Raw genomic sequence first — 21,880 nt, forward strand, 5'->3', positions numbered from 1 at the left:
ATCCCTCTGGGGGTTTTGGCATACAGTCATAACTGGAGAGAGTGATGTTATCCTGTGCTGCTGTACTCAAATCCCACATCATGCCCGTACAATCATCATGACTGTATGTTTATGTGTCAAATGTTTCATATAAAGGACATTGTTGATCCCTTATGTTTAATCACATGTTGTGGTACAGAGACGGACTGTTATTCCCATATATAAGGACATCCCGCTCTCCCAGTGGCTACAAGGTCTTTGATTGCACATTTATACTTCAAATTATTTTTATATAAATATCTATTCATTTTAATCTAATACGGTTCAACTTTCACAAAACGTAATTCCCCCTGGGATAATTCAAGTATTTTAATTTGTTGATTGATTATCCCAAAATATTGACTTTGGAGCCTATTTATGTATTGTTCTGCCTTGTGGGCCTAAACGGGTAAAAAGAAAAGAAGCTTTTAAAACAGAGCTACACAGCGTGGGAAAATTAGATTGGGTTCATAAGGCAAAAATATTCAGTTCATTACCATCCTTTATCGGGCAGCAACGTGTGCTCCTAAAACATCCCAAGGCTTGAGATGAGGTTAACTATCTACATTTAGTTTTCAACTTTTTAATATACAATAAAGACATTCATGATCCATTTAATAGGTTTTGAATAAAGCAACCCATTCACCAGCACGCTAGGAAGAAGGATTCATACCTGGAGGAGGGTTTAAATAGACACTGTTACAGGTCAGAAGTTTCTTAATGAACTGGAAATATTCCAGGCTGTATTGCATTCGGTTGTGCATGAATTGGACGTTCTGCTTGCGGACGCTGCACTCGATGACACCCGGCATCTTGACCTGATTGGGCTTGGTGGAGGAGATGGTCAGCTCCGAGATGTATTTGACAAGCTCGCTGTCCTTGTCCAGTGAGTCCATACGCTCATAGAAGAGGATGTAGGCATTCCACCAGCGCTTCTGCCTCCGGTACGACATCCTCTTCATCATATGATCGAACACCTCGCCCATGTATTCCCCTCCGAAGCACTGGTTCTTCATCTCCTCCTCATCGTCCATCTTGCACTCAGTCACATCACCATCGTCAAACTTATACCAGCGGTTCTTCTCGCCGTCGCCGCCGTTCCTCTGGATTATGTAGGAGTAGTAATGTCCGCCACTGGCCTGGCCTGAGTGGACCAGCACTCCAACCAGGCGATACTTGGAGCTGCCGGGAGGCGTGGGTTCAGAGGGCTCGTTCTGTTGGATCACCTGGTTCTCCGGGTTCACGTCATCGCCCTCTAGCTTAGCCACACCAGCTACCGTGTACGGCTCCATGTCCAGCTCCCTGGGGAACTCAAAGTAGTCATTGAACTTGATGGCACACTCCCTCTCCCAGTCGTAGTCGAAGCGTTTGAGCTGGATGGCCAGGACCGGCGGCAGCTTCTTTATCAGCAGGCGCTTCACAGTGTCCACCTGACAAGGAGAGCAAAGGGTTACGTCTCTGTCTTTTTGAATAAACCTCCAACGAAGTGATTGAATAAAAAATCTGCATGGAAATAGTCATAGGCTTAAATATTTGTATAGGATTTTTTTTTATCCAAGAACTAGACCAGGCTGAATGAAGTACTGAGGGGGCTGCTGAAAATTGTGAGGGGCATTTTCTTCAAGAAAGTAAATCGATTTAACCATGCAAACTAGTAAAAGGGCTTAACAACAACAACAACAACAACAACGACATGCAGCTCCGTTCTTACCTTCTTATTACACTTCTCACAGTGGTAGGCATTGGCTCCTTCAAGCAGATCTCCTTTAACGTACTGCTCCATGGAGTCCAACAGGTTCTGGTGGTTCCTGATGTCTACATTGAGTGTTGTAAATGACTCCTCACACTCATACCTGGCAACACAAAACATCATTATGCAACAACAACACAAGAAAGTATCACGTTTTAATATATTAGAAACTATTTTTCAGTTATTATTCATGGGGAATAGCACTGCACTCACCTGTGGGGGCATCCCTGACAGATCTTCTGGTCAGCGAAGGACCCGCCCAGCACCTTGCTCAGCATGGCGGGGTGGCCCAGGGCTTTCAGTGCTTCATCCAAACTGTCCACCAACGAGTTGAAAAACTCCAGAGCATCATGCTGCTCCCTCAAATTGACTGGCTCACCCCATAACCTAAACCACATGGAACAGAGAGAATACAATTAGATCAGCAACTACTAAACAAGTCATTTCTATTGCATTTTGACTGAGTATTTGAAATACCTGAACTGTTTCCAGAAGCCCCTGGGGACATAGTACTGAAGCCTGGACGCAGCCAGGTGTCCGAAGATGACCTGCAGGTGGCGCAGTACCCCGATGTTGTACTCTTTCCTGTCCTCGGACTTACTGGCGGGTTTATCATCGAACTGATGGTGGTAGCTGAACACCTCATCACGAGGATCTACGTTACTCTGTTGGGACGAAACAGACAGAAGAACAATATTACGCTACTCTTTCACAATTGTTCATTACTTTTGGCTACCGTTTGTGTTCACTGGTTACTTAAAAATCAGAGTTGCTTAATTAAAGAAAGCAAACTTTTTTTTTTTGCCAATATTGAGATTACAACTACTCATTGATTTTTGAAAGGGTAAAATCATGTAAAAAGCTAAACGCATAAATCTGCTGCCCTTTGAGAGAAAAACCAAGAGAATAGATCTATAAATAACAATTCTGTGACGACCAGATTCCTAAATAAGCATCTCCACTGTACCTCATTCTCCTGCTTCTCATCCCCAGACATCTCGTCATCCACATCAGTGCCGGTGCCTTCAATGGCCAGGATGCCGTTGCGGATTGGAGGGATCATGTACAGCTGCTGGATGACAGAGTTCATATAACAGGTGGCCCCGGCGTTCTTCAAACCTACAAAGCCTTTGTTGGGTCGGGGCCCACCGGAGGCAAGTACTCCCACTCTGTCAGTGTCTCGCAACCTGGAAGGGGAGAGAAGGAAACAACATCTCTCAGACATGATGCAATTTACCAATGTTCAAGTGAAATTGCCACACTGCTGTTTACCAACCTAAGTAGTACATGTCAGTCAGGGTGTCGACTATTTGCTTGAGGTTGCGAACACATCCTACAGCCAGTGCCACGAGGAGCTCAAAGCCAGCGTTGATGGAGGCGGGGCTGCTGCACACTGGGATGGCCTGCTCTGTGGGGAACTCCCCGCTCTTCATGTACTGCAGGTACACGTTAGATGCTGGGAAGATGAAGTCGTCGATCAGCTCCTAATCAAGAAAAGAGGTAGAAAGAAATATCTTAGTAATGTTACAAGAAAAGGAAACATAAGAAGAGTACATATTTCAGGTGTTTGTTTTACCTTAATGAGGTTTGCTCCTCCCTTCTCGCAGCCGATGTAGTACTTCTTCTCTGGTGTCTGGAAGGCTAGAAGCTCTTTGGTCACCCCAAGGTGGCCCTCGAGGATGGTCTCCTCCACACCGGTCTCCCCTGTCCTCTTAACCTCATCCTAGCAAATAAAACATATTGTGTATCATCAATACTCGTAAACTACGTATAATATATCGTATTTCTTCAGACATATGATGAGCAGGTGCTTTTACCCTTATCCGTTTTAGCCAGTCGATCTCGTTGTTGAGCAGCACCTCAGCGTTTGGCAGGTTGATGTTGCTGTTGTAGGCGTAGTTCAGAAGGTGTCTGAGTAAAGTGAAGTAGTCTCCAGCATGTTTGGCTCGCTCCTTGGCTGTACTCTGGACACGGGAACATTTAAAATTAGGATCTTGTAAGCAGTTTAAATGTCTAGCACTGTGGTCATGCATTATAATACATTAAAAAAAAGGGGGGAGGACAAATTATAGTCTTTATAAACCCAAGGGAACAGCAACTCACCCCTAGCACAGTGAAGAGGAGGGTGATAAAGAAGAGGAGGGGTCGATGGCCCATACAGCATCGAGTTGCCATCAGGAAAAACTGCTCCTGGGCCATTTGACGCACAGATCTGTGGGACACAAATGACAACATTACCATCAGAAAAGGACGTCTCCACCATTAAGGTCAGTAAATGTATGCCTCAGTCTCAGTTGGAAAGTTTCCTGGTGTACTTACTTGCTGTGGCAGTGCAGTAGCAAGTCTATGATGAAGGTCTGCCAAGCCTTCTCTTTACTGAGGGTGTCCAGAGCCGTGGGCATGAGGGCAAAGCACAGTGTCATCACCTCCAGGGCTTCACAACACACCTGCTCATCTTCCCCATCTGGCTCCTTAGCTGCATTTGTCTAAAAAGAAAAAAGGATCAAAGACAGATATTAGGCAAAGATACATAGACCATTGCAATTTGTTTAATTGCTAATCCCCTGAAAGTCCACTAAGCCATTGAGAGCTCTCTGTCTCTTGCTAGAAGCTTAGTGCTTTTTGGGAATGAGCTATTACCGTCTCTCCTCATGTCTTCTATTCAGCTTAATTGAACTTGTATTATGTTTTTTTGTTTAAAACATTGTGACTATATTTAAGGGAATATTACAAAGAAAATGTGCAACATTCAAAGGCAACTCACCTTTTCATAGATCTTGCTGATTTCTTCATTTGAACTGAAGACGAGCTGAACTGTTCCGCAGCCTGATGCCCACACTATTTTCTGAACAGCTCGGATCACACAGATGTCTGGGATGTACTTTGATGCCTGGAAGAAATTCTGGTGAAAAAAAGTAGTCCCATAGAAGCCATTATTACAGACAGCACCAACACAAGAAGCAGGGTTCATACACTTTTTCACCAATGATTTTCAATGACTTTTCCATGACCTTTACCTAATTTTCCATGACCAAAAAAAATTACTCTTTCTCAGCGGTATCACTGAAAATGGTTTATTTTAACATGGAACAGGAAAATAAGGTCTGCATATGAAACTTGTTGTGCCTATCTAAAACAAATCAAATAGGCTTACTAGCTCCTACAGGCTAAAGCAACTAAAATCTCTCACCAGCAAAATACCTCGTCAGTTAAATGCCATTTTACGTTTCATTACTATACAGTATTTATTATCATTATAGTATTACTATTTCGGCGATTAGATAAAATATAAATTATATTTGATGCAACTTTAGTTACATTTCCATGACTTTTCCAAAAATATTGTTTTCCATAACTTTTCCAGGGCCTGGAATTATCATTTTGAATTTCCATGACTTTTCCAGGTTTTTAATGACCGTAAGAACCCTGAAGAAGGATTCTCGTAAAAAAAAAAATGACTAATTCACTGTTTTCTGTTATATTAAAATCCTCTATCCGTTTACTTACATTTTCTGTTACCTCATCAGAGATCTGCTGGGCGAGGCGGATGGCTACATTGCGCAGCATGCATTCTGAGGCAGGGTTTGGGATGTTTTGCAGGGCGCTCTGGAGGACCAGAGCCTGGTCGTGAGTGGCCTGATTAATCTGTGGAGAATACAAAGCAGGTTGTGAAAAAAGACGAAAACATGCCAGATACGGCAGTACAATACCTGTCAAGCAGGTATGTGTCTGTGACAATTGTCTTTGTGGACTAACCGGAGAGACGGGAATATTTCCCTCTGCGTTGGGCTGGCAGGCCTCAGCCACAGCCTTCACATGCCCGAAGCCTACAGCAGTGAGGAGGAGCTTGGCGATCTTGAGCGCATTGAGGTAAGCGCCACGGCGTGTTTCCATGTCCGCCGATGGGAGGAAGTTGTTTCTGGTGAGCATGCTCAACACCAGGGGCAGCCCACCGCTCTTCAAGAAGTTGTACTGGAAGTCGCTGGCGTCCTCGCCCAGAGTGGCACTGGCTGGCATCAGCAAAGCATAAACAACCTGCAACATGGGCAAAACAGTGTGAACCTTCTTATAAGTAGGCTGGCATGGGACAGTAGTACATTTAGGTGGAGTAGGAGTAAAAACTCTCAAATTTGGCACATTGATAAACTGCAGTGAATAGAATTTTAACCACTACTAATTAACATATTTTGTCACACAATGGCCAACTGAGAATGTATTACAAACACACTGAGACCCACCTCAATGAGGTATAGCACTTGTGAGGGTGAGGGGCCGAAGAAGCGCGAGTCCAGTGAAGGACTGAGGCTGTTCTCCCCGAGCTTGGCGTGGTCCAGACACACAGCTCGCAGATTCTCCACGGTATTGTTGTCTAAGGAAACAGAAAAATGACCAATGAGCCAATGTATGTTTACATTAAGTAAAGTGGCTGTGTATTATTGGTGAATGTATACCTGGAGGCATGAGTTTCATGAGAACCCGAGCTCCATCTCTGAGCAGTGGCATGTTGAGGTTGCAGCCCAGATCAGCCACCTGCCACAGGAAGGAGATGTAGCGCAGATGCAGCGACATGATCTGTGGAACAGGGCAGAGGGTGTCAAGAGTTCTGCTGTTTACAATGCATTGCCACTTCAATTAAATCCTCACGCAGCCCTTATTATTGTGACACATGTCAAGCACTTGGAAATCAGCCCAGGTTAAACTCACCACACCAGGAAGACAGCTCTCCACCTCAGGGTTGGGCCCGTCGCTGAAGTGGTTGCCGTGGTTACCAGGAGAGCCAGTTGATGAATCAGAAGAGCTGTCTGGGCTCGAAGGCATGTTGGCACTCACCTGGGTCAGCTTGGCCGTGATCAGCTATAAATAAACAATGATAATGAGTTAGCACTAATGAAATAGATATAAAGAACTGACAGAACAAATGACATCAGTTGAACTGTGTTTTCTGATGCATCAAAAAAACAACAACAGTCTAATATTCTCACCGTTTTGTCCTTCAAATTGAGCTGACCAATCAACTTCCTGTCATCAGCTGGATCAACAACCTCCCCGCCAATGAAAAGCTCAATCTTCGTATGTGCAGCATTAGCTTTGATCCTGTTGAGGATGCCTCGGCGGACCGAGCCGATGGTATCGTTGGTGTGTGACCAGATATCCAGATCATCGACCTGGCGCCCCTGGTTGGGGAAACGGACGATCAGTGTGATATGTTTCCCACGGAAAGCTCTGCAAGAGAAAAGTGGGGGGAAAAAAGTTTTAGTGCAGCCCGATTAATACAGGTGCGCGTATTTGTGTGCAACAAGCCTGAGACGGCGGTAAAACATTTTTTATAACGGGCAGCAACAAATAAGGACTAAAGCAGAAGATTTAGTAAAAGCAGAAAATTCAGGAAATTATTAAATCCATATTTTTCTTTTGTATAAATCCTGATATGAACTGAGACAATTAAACGCTGTGTATTTTCAAGAGAGCAAAAGCAAGGAGCATTAGAAATGAATTGGCGAGTGATACTCCAAATTGTTATGGGTTCCTCATAGACCAATGCTACACCCTTCCAACAAGTTTTATGAAAATTAGAACAGTAGTTTCGCCGTAACCCTGCCACAACAAAAAAGGTGAACAATATAACCTCTTGTGCAAATGTAATAAAGCGTGTCGTCATTGTGACTGTACCTTGACATAGGCAGTATAGTCCTCTCCTCGTGGTAGTCACTGTCGCACTCATTGATGTACTCTTTGAGCACAGTAAGGACTCGCACCATGCGAATAGCCTCCTGACGGGCACAGTTGATGCTATCTTTGTCTCCATCTAACACACACAGGGTGTCGTAGGAGGCCTTCAGACGGTCAAAGCAGGACTGGATGAAATCTTCATGAATTTCAACCTAAAGGGAGAGGAAACGGGTAGAACAATGAAGACAGGTAACAAAACAAGTCATTTTAAATGATTTAAATCGACACCTGCTTAGGGCCTTTGTTAATGGATGAACCTTGACAGGAAATTAGAAAGAACAAACCCCACTCTCACTAAAATAGAAAAGTCAATGTACCTGATTGACTTGTAGTTTTGGTCCGAGGTTGGTATAGATCTCTTTGAGCAGGTCTATAGCTCGGCTGGCTATGTCATCACTTCCTTGAATGACCACCTGGAAGAGAAGGGAACATTTCAAAAAAATTAAATTATTCTCAGAGTCCGGCTTCCATGCTTTAATGTCTGTAAAGTAAAGAGGAGACACAATACAAGTGGGGGCAAGGTGCAACACACTAGAGGACTGCTGTTTTTTCTCTTGCAATATAGTGGCGAAACATTTCAGTATTGGCTTTAGGGGAAGAGAGGATCTCAAAAAGCATGTGCGTAGTGCAAGTCAAAGCATCGTAACTGTTTCTACTGTGCCCACAACTCCTCTTTTGTTCATAACATTCTGACTTCAAGGCCACAGTGAAAAGTGTAGAGTAGTAGTAAACACATTAACACATTTGTTGCAATAGTAATTTATGCACAAACTACATTACTACAACATTTGAATCATCAGTTCTTCCTCATTTTCCTCAATTGTTCATATTTGGTTTATTAAAATAATTATATTGTGATCATTGTTAAAAAATGTCTGCTATTATCATTATTATGAGTAGCCTATATTATTATTTGTATAATGCGCTTTCTGCCTTCCTGTCATTAGGAGTTAGAAATGTAATGGCTATGTAATAGATTAGAACCTTCATTATCCTAAACTGCTGGGACATTTCCCTATAGCGAATATATTGATGTACAGAGCCGACTAAAGACCTTGTTTATATTGGCATCATATTGAAGCCAACTCCATCGATCAAGCCAGTGTGGCTGAAACTTTCTCTCACTCTTCTTCTCATACTCCTTTAACTCCTCCGGTGACATTCTTTTATTTGAAGATTGTTTTTTTGCCCGGCCCTTGGACGGTTACCGCTGGTATTAAAAACATTTTGGCGAATGGTTAGGTGGCGAGAAAGTCTGTAGTGAACGAGCGTGCTCCCGCTCTGCAGCAAACAGCTGTTTGCTTTTCACCCAACAACGACAACCGCCTTACGAAACGCTATGTTGTAGCATTAATAAATGAAACAATTTAACAAAATTGCTTTTCAAAATACCAATACCACAGGACAATCTTTTTTTTTTAAAGCAATATTTGTAGTGGCCCGAGCGGGCAAGTGGAAAGTACGTTATGCTGTATCTAAATAGGGCTTCCGGGCTAGTGGGCCATTTATAATGTCGAGCCCTGCCAAAGCAACGTACAAATGAGTTACAATCCAAGCCACAATGGATCCAGGAGAAGTCTTCAAGAGCACTCAGCTCCATGTTCTGCCTGACACAAGTGCCATAAGGCTTGAGGCAGATGCATGAAGCAACTTAGCAAATGTTTTGAGAGAGATGGAATATTAGGTGGAGTATGTACTTTTGAAAAAGGTACATCAAGCATTCTTTAAGCCAGTTAAAAATTGATATAAATAGGCTGAATTCCCTGTCATCCATCTGCCTCCCTCAGCGATAACAAACATATTTTCGGTGTGTGCCTGTTGTAAAAAAATCTCCTCACCCTCCAGAGGTAGTCCAAGCCTATTAGTTCCAGGTCGTCCATCATGTAGGCCCTGCGTTTCGCCACCAGCTTGCCCTCCCTGCAGTTGACAGCCTTGAAGAACCTCTCAAAGCACTTCATGCCGTTCTCCGTCAGCAAAGATGGGTCCAACTGCAGGACATTGTTCTCAAAGAAGTCCTTATTGATGTCTGGGTCCAGGTCTGGTTCATCACCCATCAGCTTTGAGTACCTATTCAGTGGCAGCAATAAAACAGATGCCGGTTGAATGACAAATGTAAAAGGAATTCAATCAAGCCAAAAGGCAAAAAGACATCAAATCATACTGTACCATTTGAAGCAGGCCTCCCGGTCACAGAGGAACACCGCATTCTCAGCCAGACACTTCCAGATCTGCTTGGCCTGAGGGGCGCACAGCCACAGCTGGCCATCTTTTAGCAGGAACCTAGAGAAAGAACAAGATAATCAATAGGGGCAGACACTTGTGGCTTTAAGGTCAGTTAACGTTCTTGTGAAGGTCATGTAGTTCGGGCCTGGTGGGGGTTAAGTCACTGGGTACCATTGCTCTTCGCTAATTACCCACTGTTGAACAAGCTACTTCAATTGAGTGGCTCAATAGCTAAAAGACACAACTGTTGATTTATTGTGCAGCTCCTATAGGTTGTGTGAGTGTGACCTAATACGCCTACATCAAACCGTGTAAAGGAAACGCTGATAGTGATCACAGTTACAGCGATCAACTGCTTGTATGGCAGAGCATGGGATTATCATTTCAATAAAAAAAATGCTGTTCTCATAATTATCTTATTGTAATCAAGTAGTCTTCTTCGAGTGTTCTTTTAGGGGTTTCTTCATAAAAATAAAAATAAACTGATAATTCTATTTATGTATGTTTTACTTTACTACATAAAAACTAAAAAAGTTGTGATGACTGGACAGATGTGATCACTATAGCCAGGTTTTTACTGTATCATATACTTTTCTTAGGCTTGAATATATCCCCAGATTCTGACAAAAGATAAATAAGCAGGTCTAAGCTACTGGTATACTATATTGATGTATTTATAAGTCAGATGTGATGTTATACCTAAGGAAGTTGAGTCGTTCCTGTACTTCCTGGACATGGCTGTAGCGGCTTCCTGGTCTGACCGTCTGGGGGTCAAACTCAGCCTGCTCTTCTGTAAAAGCACACATACAACCAGTCAGATGGCACATCCCTGAAACAACTGCTGTACATAGTAAAAACTACATTTTCAAGAAACACAGGGTGCACTTTCTGGCCAGACCATGTACCTTTGGAGAACTGCCTCATGGTCTCCATGTAGGCCGAGAGGTTCTCAGCCACCAGGGTGACCAGAGCGTGGTTATGCTGCAGCTGGTTGATCAGGTCGTGGCGGTAAAACACATGAGGACTTCTCTGGGTTTGACTAAAGAGAAAACAGTGGGAGGAGTGGAGGTTATTAGGGCGACCAAAATATAATTCACAGCGAAGGCAAGGAAGACTTAACTCAAATAAAGTGAGAATAAATCTGACAAAACGTACTTGAGTACTACAATTTTTAAGAAAACATAGCATGACTGATTTCTCATTTGTTTTTATCAGGGACATAAAGAAAGCAGCTTTTGGTGTATTTGGGTATATGTGTGTGCATCATAGAATAACCAGCAGAAGAAGTCATATCAATATAGGCCATTTCCTGCCTTGTTTTCCACATCTTTTGGATTGAAAGCTAAACTCAAGAAAAATGAAATAACCCTAAAATCTATGATTCACAGTTTAGATAGCAATCATACTAAAACGAGCCAAATGGGAATCTACAACACATTATCATCAGTTTGAATAACCAATGCCAAATCATTGTTTATAAAAACGAGCTGGCTTAGATTTGTTACATTCTGCAGTTACATCATGATTGCAGTTAATCAGCAGCGGCTAGATTACGCTGACTCAAGGAACAATTATCAAATATGCATGCTAGTGTTACTACAATTCTTTAGGTAAATGATTTGTATCTGCATATCAAATGCAGGTAAAGAATGTAAGCATACATTTGAGTGGGTTCAAGGCATGAAATACCCCTGATATTATTTGCATTGAGTGATTTGTGCTGAAAGGAGCTGGCATCAGGAAGAACGGGGCTCCATCTCAAAGGACATTTCATTTAGTTGGTAACTGTCGTGACTAAATGATGATTCTGTGTATGCACTACAGCTTGTGTTCAGTACTGAGAAACTGCACCAAAGAAATCCAACAAAGGGCATTTATAAAAGATGATGAACAAGAGGTGGACTAATTGTTCAGGCTGTCCTCAATTAACAAAAGTCTTAGTTGATTTACACTTCAATTACTTTGTTATCTGATTAGTTGAATTAAAAGACAAACAGTATATCAAACTGACTTTCTCGAAATCTTAAATTGTTGTGTTTACAATATGCTAATAAGTTTGTTAGAAATAAGTCATTCAGCATTCAATAATGATGTATTGACTAAAACACTAGGGCGCAGCCTCCTTATTGCCTGCTTTTTAGTAGTTATGTATCCTGTCTCTTGTTTTAATGAACTCAACATATGCAGGACTTTGAACAGGGGGTTGAATGAGGAATCAGTCATTTGAGATGAAACCCAAGAAAGAATAGCTTAAGCAGATTCATGACAGATTTACATTTTATAAAGTATATTTATGTTTATATCATGAATATGTCAAAGAGAAAGTTAGACTTGACGTGAAACAGAAATAGGTAGAACCCTGGAATTAGCACTCAACTTACCCCACTAAGTTCGTTTGTATGTTAATTGGCATTTTCTTTCTGAAAAACAACAGGCATGTATACTACATGTTTTCTGACTAGAAAAGGGCACTATTTCAAATCAGAACAATTTTTGATAATACTGAACAATATGATTTCATATAAATATTACAATTCTTTTACAAATGTTCCATAGTAATGTTAAATATAATACTCCCTAAAAACGTCTTTATAAAACATGATTTACTGGCAGAACACTTTTTTAAATATGCTAAACTTAGCATATGTAACAGATAGGCCTTTTTCATTAAAGAAATGTTGTCAGAGCAGGAAAAGACAAATGTACATATTTGAATGTGTTATAATATGGGAAAGTTAACCCCAAAATAAAAAAACAGACTGTTTTAGTGTGAGTATCTGAATGTTGAAGATATCAACCGTAAGATGTCTGCCTTCTCTTGAAAAAAAATGGAACAAGACGGCAAACAAATTGTGGTGCTCGACACCCCAAAAAAATACATTTGACATATTTTTTCATATAGGATGAAATTATTCATGTTCTCTTTCTACCGCTCAACACCCGCATGCCAATTCACCACCGAGGGAAGCACCCATCCACCCGTTACCGAAATGCTCCTGCCCACTGGTGTAGTTCGGTAGAAAGAGAATAATAAAAATATACATTTATCTTGTTCCATTATATTCAAGAGAAGGCCGGTGAACTGTCCCTTTAATGTCATTTGTTACATCTTTGCTTTTCCTATTATGACAAGTCAAAATGTCTGCTGTGAAAAAGGCTTTAGATTTAAAAAATATTAATGTAAACAAGAGCTATATTTAATATTTACTGAACATTGATATGACAAGCTAGCTACCAGACTAGACAGAAACTAGCTAGTCAGCTGTAAACAGAAGTGGGCATTTTGATTTGTGGATGTGCTGGAGGGTTAACATTGTAAGATTATAACAAAGACAACAATTTAAGGAAAACGTTCAGCTCCTTTCAGTGTAGTAATATAAAGGTGAGTATGCTTTGTCCACAACCAAATAAAAATAAAAACACCTGTACTTCCTGTATTAAGGACACACACACAGTGAGACATGTTTTAAGAACATACCGACAGTCAAAATCAAAATTTGTATATTTAATAGTATAACAAACGAATACATGTTGGGTGTATCGCCCAGCCCTGTTGGTTAATAAGGGTACTGTGGTGATGCATTCTGATGTTGTCCTGCAATAAAACGAGCCTAAACTGCAAGGCTATTTACTCTGTGGGGCACTCAGCAGAAAAAGTGGACAGGCCTCAGAACTTGTGCAAATGTGACCAAAATGCCAAGAATGTCAGCTAGACAAAATAAGGTGAATGTGAAAATTAGTTGTGTTGCTTTTCTTGTGGGTGTTCATGCATAATAAATACTAATAATTCAGAATTTGTAACTTAAATAAACACTTTATACTTGCCGACATAATAATCCTCCAGTACATGTTCCAGACATATCAATTCGATTTTTACTATGACCTTACCTGAGGTTTTGAGGGGCTTCTCCAAAGAGGCTACAGATTTCTCTGATTTGCTTCAGGGCAGGGATCACCCATTTGTCATTGGTTCGTAGCTCCTCTATGAAACGATCTATCCACTGAATCTTCTGTGTATCTCTATCCTGTGAGTGGAAATCAAACATCCTTAGTATTCTGAGCTTAATCTGTCATTTGGCATGCCATTTCCCTGTAAACATGTTCACTGACACGTACCTGTGAGCAACTGTAATCTAATATTTTGATGTGAGCACTAAGAGCCTGGTCCATGATGTCTACAGGCACATCATCGCTGTGGGCCAGGTTCCACAGCAGGTTGAGGACCTTGTGGGCCATCACCCCATCCTTATCATCCTCGGCCAAGCGCCGGATTAGTTCCAGCAACTTTTCGCGCTGCTTCTTGCTGGCATTGGTCCAGCTTGCCTGCACAAGAGGAACAACCAAATAAAGGTTATTTCAGATACATTATACAGTGTACAAACCACCCTTTGTAATCCAAAATGTAGTGACTGATTACTACAACTCTTACTCACCTTGAAGCAGTCAAAAAGGTGATCGAGCTGCTCGGGTGAGAAGTCCCATGCCAGCTTGGCCAGGAGGTCATGGACGTTCTTCACAATGGCCTCATGCTTACCAGCCTGCAGATATACAACAACCCGACGGTTGGGTTAACAAAAATACTTCCAACGTCCACCACCGGACGTCTCGGCGGTGGCAGGGATATGCTGCAGTTGCAATGGGGACCAACAGATCCTGTACTTTCTGTTTCCAACTATTGTTAGGGAGGAACAACTACAGTTGTGGTTAAGTCACAGGAATGCAGTACCACGTCCTATGATTGGATGTTCTTTTGAAAGCAAATGTAATATTGATTTACTCTATGTGTAAAGTGGTCAAAACGCAGCTACATTTTAAGTATGGAGAACACATTTATTGTGATTTGAAAAAGGTCTCATCTGATCCTGATAAAAGCATATGCTGAAAAGGGTTGCTCTTACAATTAAATCCTTCTTTAAACTACAAGTGGAATGTAGAGCTCTTCAGTCTATTTCCTCTCTCCATGCACCTTGCTGTGTCGTGTTCACACCATGATGACTCAACCTGTACCGTCATGCTCATTAGAACAAATTGTAGTGATTCAGCTAAATGCTCAGTAGCGGGAGAAGGAGGAAAGGCAGGAGGCTAGAAAGTGGGCAAGAAAATGTGACTGAGGTTTGTTGCTCTCCACTATTAAGAAAAAAAGTGATAATGATGGAGAAGCATGACTGACAAGCAACAGGTGCTCCTGTGTTGATTCAAATAAAACAATAATAAACTAAATCGCTCCAGGCTATTTTAATTTAACATATAAGAAAACGACAAGAATATACAGTTTGTCCGTACAGTGAAGCACACAACTACAGAACCACGTACTGAAGTCATGAAGAACAGGGCATTTGTTGAAGGCTGTATTAACCCTTATTGATGAAACTAAAATACAGACTCTCAATATTAAAAATCTACATACTCTGACTATATAATGAAAGGAACATAATGTCAAAATGTAGAGGAAGAGTGCTTTGAGTGGTTATAGGACTACAAAAGCACTTATAAATGCAAGTCATTCTTTACCATTCAAATCATGTAAAAAAATACTGTGAGTTGCAGTGTACCTGTGCCGCCCAGATGTTGTCCAGATCCTGCATTGTAAGAGCTTTTTCTTTGATAACGAAGCGAAGGATCTTCTCCAGTTTCTCCACGTACTGCGGCTGGTGCAAACTGTCCCTCAGCACGATGGACAGGATGTGGTTCTGCTGGATCCACTCCTGACGCAGGACATGACCACACAGAGAGGAGAAGTGGATTTTAGATAAAGATGAATAATTGATGCACACGGCACAAAATGTGAAGAGCAGCGCTTACCGCCATGCGCTCTGCAGTCAGCCACTCTTCCTCCTCAGGGTTATGTCGATGAGTGTAGTAGGACACACTGGAGATCACCTTGTTGACTTCATTTAGTGCATTCATTTTGCCGTTAAAAGAAGAAATTTGCAATAACCTGTGGATAAGAAATGTGTTTGTTTTTTTATCAATGAGATTAAATGTGTATGGTGGCAATTGCTCTTACATTTCAACAAAAAGCATAAGGACATTATCTTTTGATACTCACCTAAGAATCATTTTTAATCTAAAAATCTCTAAATTCTTCACGGTCTCCTCCTGCCCCGGTACACGAGAAGCCAGATTCTTCAGAGACTTGATTATCATGGACAGTGCGTCGTTTTTGGCTTCATTCTTCGCCTCTTTCTTCAGCTCCTCATCTGTGAGATTCTCTAGAAACTGGGGAACCATCTCGATGACTGGAAGGAAGTACTTCTTTACCGTGTGCAATGTGAGGAACTCGTAACACTGGCCAAAAGGCCTGTAATGCAGAAACCACAAAATCAGCTCACACAAACATCAACAGTACACTGATAGCACATACAAGCAGCATGTTGTAGAATATTGCTTTCGTTAAACAACTGCCTTACTTGATAAGTGCAGCGATGATCTGGACGTTCAGTGCTTGGCCGCTCATGAAGCGATCGTGCAACATTTGAAACCCGTTTAACGTGCCAAATTTGTTTATTAAGTCCACCAACCAGCCCTGTGGACAACAAATGAGGGAATACACATTAAAGAAGTTGACTAAATAAGTTGGTCTGTTCAGTAAGAGAGAGTACATAAAAATAGTTCTCAATTTCAACTAAAAGGGACATCCGTAACAAAAAATGCACTGATGTCTTGATTGTGTTCCCCTAAAACTAAAAATCACAAGGTTGAAGAACAATAATTGTGTGCATTATTATCTCCTTGAGTCTAATTTGACCAAGAGATGCAAAGCAAGCAAGTATTAGACAGGATTAGGAGAGATGAGACATTTAATATCTGTTAGCCAATAAATAACTTAAAGATAAGAAAAATAAGACACTAGCAGAATCTTTCTTAATAGTTCCAGTGGAACCCTTAGTAGTACTGGGCCCCCAGCCAACAGAGGCAGACAGGCTGCAGTGCTGTTCACACTGACCCCGTGCCCACACTGTATTCATCACTTTTCACTGTTCAATTCCTATTCTCTGGTGTAGCCACCTTCTCTTTATATTATCTAATTTGCCCCAAGCATTAAGGCTGCTTTCACACCTGTGGCTCATGGGGTGGTCACACTGACTTTTTCCCAACAAACCACAAGTAGTAAACATGAAGTTATACAGACTGAAGGCTTGACATACGGTTAACGCTAGAGGTAAGGTGTGAAGGCACCCTTATAGCGCATTTCCACTACAGCTTATAGATTGTGATCATCATCAGGCTGGAGGCTAAACATAGCCTGTTTACTGCACAAAACTGCAAAAATAAAATTGTATGCACTTAATACTCATAATATAACAGAAATAAATATGATAAGTAATATCATGCTGAATTACTGTTGAAACTGTCATGGGATCACAGCATGTCAGACATAAGGTAATTTTCAGCAAGGTTAAACCAGGCCAGTTGAGAGAAAAAGAAAGCCTAATAAAACTTGTTAAACATTACATTAAAAAGGTACAATGTTCATGTTTAGTCAACTGTTGCAGTGGTGACTCACCTTGGGAGAGCGAGGGTCAGGTGGTCGGGCGAAGAGCTCGTCGTCGGCCAGCTGTGCTCCGGCGGGGACGGTCTCAGAGGGCCGCGTGCCGTTGTAGATGTGGAACTTGCAGTGAGGGTTGGTGGCCATGGCCAGCAGCTCCAGTAGAGGGAACCAGTCCTGAGAGAGCTTGGCTACACACAGCTCCACCAAACGGTGTGTGTTATTGATGATACACCTCTGTGAGGAAAGGGTTGTTTGTAAAAAAGAATAAAGAAACAATGGCATTAGACAACAAAAGACAGAGGGTAACAAAATGTATTTAGCCTTTATATGATCCCATTATATTAATACACTGTACCTGGAAATATGATAAATACTATATTATTCATGGCTTCTGCCTGGTTACCCTGCATTCAAGCCAGCCTAGCTATAGCAACTACCAATACTATACTTCATGTCATATGTTTTACTCAAATTGTATGCATTAGTGGAATCTACAATATTTTTGATGTGAAAACTGAATTCCTTCTGAAGGGAGACGGAGACATTTGTGCTCCTTTACATGTCTGTCGGTCTCACTGGTTTATCATGAAAAGCTCCAAGAGATCAATCTTTAGTCTTAATACAAAACAACAGCCAGCCTCAGCTCCTTCTAACAAAAACATCATTGATCACAGCCGGCGTTGCCTCTTTCCTCAGCTCGTTGAGAAACAAACAGAAAACTCAATTTACGGGCAAGACCCAGGTCTGAACAATACATGCATCTAATGAAAAGGGCAAACATTTCAAAGAATAAATTAAGCCGAGTTGGCTGTGCCGAGTCATAATAATATAGATTTTTGTCAACTTAATAAAACCTTTGCTACCTAACATTTAATCTACGCCGTGCGCTGTGGTAATTGAAAAAGGGGTCAAATTCCCAAAACAGCACTCGTGTTTTTGTTCAGTTTGTTATGTGTATTGTGGATTTTTTTATTATTTATTTTTGAAAGATTATAATAAGAGGCTGGATTGTTACCATGGAGTCTTTGAAAAAGCTATTTTTTCATGTACCAAAATATAAATCAACAATAAACACTCACATGTATCTCAAACTTCCAGCCACTGACGGCCTCATCAGTCAGGATCTTTGTGAAGGAGATGGTCAGACCATCTCGGAAAAACCTCTGACACGCCTCACACTTTACATCCATTCCTGCAAGGAAACACATCCCTCATTTCAAACCATACAATGCACAGAGTGTAAAACATCTGTTCGTTCCAGTTTCTAACATTTGTTGAACTTCTGTTTTATATCATTTCAATTACATATCTTTGTTTTATTTGACTAAACCCCTACTTGAAAACACCCATGGACTCTTAACATGTGTGGTGACTTGTTACTCACTTAAAATTGTTTTGACACTTGAATAAAACATTTTTGAACAACATTGTTTTGATTCAAAAATCATAACAATTAGTGGCCCGATTCTATACACATACATTAAATATGTAATTAATTATAGTTTGCACTTCATGGTTAGCCTTTGACTTGCTTTAAAGCTCAGGCAATACAATGTAAATGCCACAAATCATCTAAACAGACACAAAAGAACATTCCGTTTATTCTTACCTTTTTTACTCAGGTCAATAGCAGCTTCCAAGAGGACTTCTAACTCTCCTTTTGGCAAAACTGGAACGACCCAACGAGGCCTGAGAGGAAATAAAGGTGAATCAACAAAGACATTCAAACTCACTTAAGTAATAAATGAGAAGATGCAGCACATTGTATTGAACTTGATATAAAAATGTTTTAACTCATAAACTGTTGATTCAAAAGTGGGCATTGTAAGCATCTACTGCTAATGATCACAAAATTGGTAAGAATACAGTGGCGATGTAATACATTACATTAGGAAGTTCCACAAAATCTGTATTGAAACTCTCTTAAAAAGGTAGGGTAGGTAAGAATGGAGAAACCAGCTCGAGTGCGCTAGAATTTGAAAATACACAACCGGAAAAGAATCTGCCCCTTCCTTCAGACTTCCTTACAGAGCCCCTCCTCCAACACACACGAACGCGCACATGACCACAGCCAGCGATGAGGGCACGAGATGGAAGGCTGACAGGCAGGTAGGCCATCCAGTTATTTTAGCCGGGCCGGTGAAAATGATTGGTCGTGCTTTTTACAGCGCCATGGCTTCCACAGATGACATTTTTTTATGTATTTATTGTCAAAGCATTTCATATATTCATTGCTATCGGGATGTTAAGAGCATTCCATGGAATATAACAAAAAGTGTTTCTGAAGTGAATGACCTACCCCACCTTTAATAAAGTGACCCTTTTGCGTTATCAATTAATATGGCTGTAGAGCAATAGTCCACATTCTGGCTGTATCTAGGGCAGAGTTAGGAGTGACAGAAGATGCAGCTTGTGTGTTAGCATGTGGGTAAATACCTGTTGATCATATCATCCAGCTTGGCTAGGTCAGTGTGAGGGAAGGCGGGCTCCTCCTCTTCCAGCTGAGGGGGTCCGTCCCCCTGGCCTTGCTCCTCTGGTGGGCTCACTGGAGAGTTCTCATTAGATGAGTTAGGAGATGATGTCTGGAAAAATGACAGTCAATCAAAGTCATTAGAGATGAACCCATTCGTAGCGGGTTACAGCGGAAGCATCATTACCGCAACGTCACAGCGGTCTGATATCAGCCTTGAGAATGGAAGAGTTTCGTATCATGGCGCTTTTTGTTGTTATTCATGAATAACGAAGACTATATGTCTACTCTGATGATCGAGGGCGAGGTCACATTAGCTGTCATTTTCATCAAACACCGGAAAATAAAGAAAACCATAAAGGCAAGAGGTTGGGAGGGATGTGAATGACTGAATGTATGTGTATTACTGCTATTTCTTAAATACCCTTGTTATAAAATTCTAGTGCATTTATTTTAAAACAGATTTAGTTTATTTTCAATAAATGGGTATGTCTATGTATGTACTTTTTTTATATATATATATATATATATATATATATATATTTATTGTTTTTGTTTTTTAGGTTGATATTTAAAATGTCATATGTGTAATTTTCACTATTTTACTTGCATGTATTTAAGTTGATGTATAATGTTTATCTGTATGCTTCTGTGCTTTTCTAAAAAGAGAATTCACCAGCATATGGAATTGTTACAGCATCTAACATAATGCAACTCCACTGTGAATTGGATCGTTATCATTATTTTATATATCCTGGCTTGATGTCATGGTAACATGCCATGTGTATTAGACCATTCAACCACATGCAACCTTGAGGAGATTTGTTTCGATTTGTTTCTATAAACAAATGGATGATGACAAATGTCTAATCATTTCAGAGCTTTGTGGAAACGCTGAAAATTATACTTTAAGAAGAAGCAGCTTTACCTGCAGGCTCACTGACACTCTCATATCATCAGTCAAATGATATGAAACTGCAGGCTGCCATTTATCTAATGTATGTGCTCAACTGGTTACTGGCTAACAAGCCTCTGCAATCTGTAAAGTTTTAAAGGAGCACAATGGGGCATTTTTGATCATTGGTATCTCCGGACCAACAAACAAAAGAGTCAGAAATGGGCCTGACATTAACTATCGACTGAGCCCTAAGCTCAATGCACCAGTCAAAAAAAAGCCATTTGTAAGAACATAATCATTATTCTATATAATTAAATTATATAGAATAATGATTAGATAATCATTATTCTATATAATTTAATTATATAGAATAATGATTAGATAATCATTATTCTATATAATTAAATTATATAGAATAATGATTAGATAATCATTATTCTATATAATTTAATTATATAGAATAATAATTATGTTCTTACAAATGGCTTTTTTTTTTGCATAACAAAATTCCAAATCTGTTGCAACACAACAAAACACCTCCATCTCACCATTATCAGTTTGATGGACTTTTTGACCTCCAAGTCAAAAGTGAAAGTTAACTACCTGTTTCCATGGGGCCATGTTCCAATGGAAAGCCAAGGCCCACTTCTTGTATGGGGGTAGGGTTTCTATTGTTCAGGTCACTAAGTGTATATGCATGTAGGCATAAAGAAGCAGGTGTTTCTCCTGAAAGGTCTCTAAACAAAGCCATTCAAGTCATTATACTCGTAGTATACGGCAGACACAGCAAATGCTCTTGTCATCCTCCTCTACCCAGAGGACACAAAAACTGAGGACTGACATGGATGTGTTAGCATGTGGGTGTATCTGTTACGGTGCTGTCGAACAGAATTTTTTTGGAAGGAAGAGTGTTTGAGAAGCAAAAACAACAATGTGTATCCATGAATGTGAATCTAAGCACCGGATGTGACCATTCCTGTCTTTATTTCATTTCTAATCTAAGGACTGTGTATGAACATCAGTGGTGGTGTGAGCAGCTGTGTGTGAGAGTAAAAGAGGGATACACACAGTGGAGGGAGACGCATAACTGAGAAATATGAAATGTGGGGGTGTGTGGTGAAGGCTCCTTCTGCTTGGCTGACCTACATAGGCAGCTTGCCTCTCACGTCTCACCACAGCTCATCTCCAACCAACACAGGACTGCACATGCACACTCACACAGACACACACACATCCTTTATCCATCACTCAGGAGGCTCTGTTCATTGATGCCTCTCCTTCACTCTCTTTCTCCCTCTT

The 21,880-nt window shown here is 40.8% G+C and overlaps 1 protein-coding gene across 1 annotated transcript in view; it reads right to left on the minus strand.

Annotated features, from left to right (window-relative positions):
• usp9 (ubiquitin specific peptidase 9) overlaps window positions 1–21,880 on the minus strand; it is a 36,906-nt gene that overhangs the window by 9,984 nt on the left and 5,042 nt on the right. Inside the window, 35 exon segments of the mRNA XM_034128631.1 lie at window positions 692–1,448; window positions 1,730–1,871; window positions 1,982–2,155; window positions 2,246–2,433; window positions 2,736–2,917; window positions 2,920–2,955; window positions 3,045–3,252; window positions 3,345–3,491; window positions 3,586–3,732; window positions 3,872–3,980; window positions 4,088–4,254; window positions 4,533–4,670; window positions 5,276–5,413; window positions 5,525–5,803; window positions 6,007–6,137; window positions 6,220–6,340; window positions 6,473–6,622; window positions 6,751–6,991; window positions 7,439–7,650; window positions 7,816–7,911; window positions 9,337–9,565; window positions 9,665–9,778; window positions 10,421–10,511; window positions 10,627–10,760; window positions 13,610–13,746; window positions 13,838–14,044; window positions 14,155–14,259; window positions 15,274–15,426; window positions 15,524–15,659; window positions 15,771–16,022; window positions 16,132–16,247; window positions 17,229–17,447; window positions 18,293–18,405; window positions 18,823–18,902; window positions 19,650–19,795. Coding sequence (XP_033984522.1) covers window positions 692–1,448; window positions 1,730–1,871; window positions 1,982–2,155; window positions 2,246–2,433; window positions 2,736–2,917; window positions 2,920–2,955; window positions 3,045–3,252; window positions 3,345–3,491; window positions 3,586–3,732; window positions 3,872–3,980; window positions 4,088–4,254; window positions 4,533–4,670; window positions 5,276–5,413; window positions 5,525–5,803; window positions 6,007–6,137; window positions 6,220–6,340; window positions 6,473–6,622; window positions 6,751–6,991; window positions 7,439–7,650; window positions 7,816–7,911; window positions 9,337–9,565; window positions 9,665–9,778; window positions 10,421–10,511; window positions 10,627–10,760; window positions 13,610–13,746; window positions 13,838–14,044; window positions 14,155–14,259; window positions 15,274–15,426; window positions 15,524–15,659; window positions 15,771–16,022; window positions 16,132–16,247; window positions 17,229–17,447; window positions 18,293–18,405; window positions 18,823–18,902; window positions 19,650–19,795 — 5,995 coding nt within the window.

Source organism: Trematomus bernacchii, unplaced genomic scaffold, assembly GCF_902827165.1.
Source record: "Trematomus bernacchii unplaced genomic scaffold, fTreBer1.1, whole genome shotgun sequence".
NCBI classification, from domain to species: domain Eukaryota; kingdom Metazoa; phylum Chordata; class Actinopteri; order Perciformes; family Nototheniidae; genus Trematomus; species Trematomus bernacchii.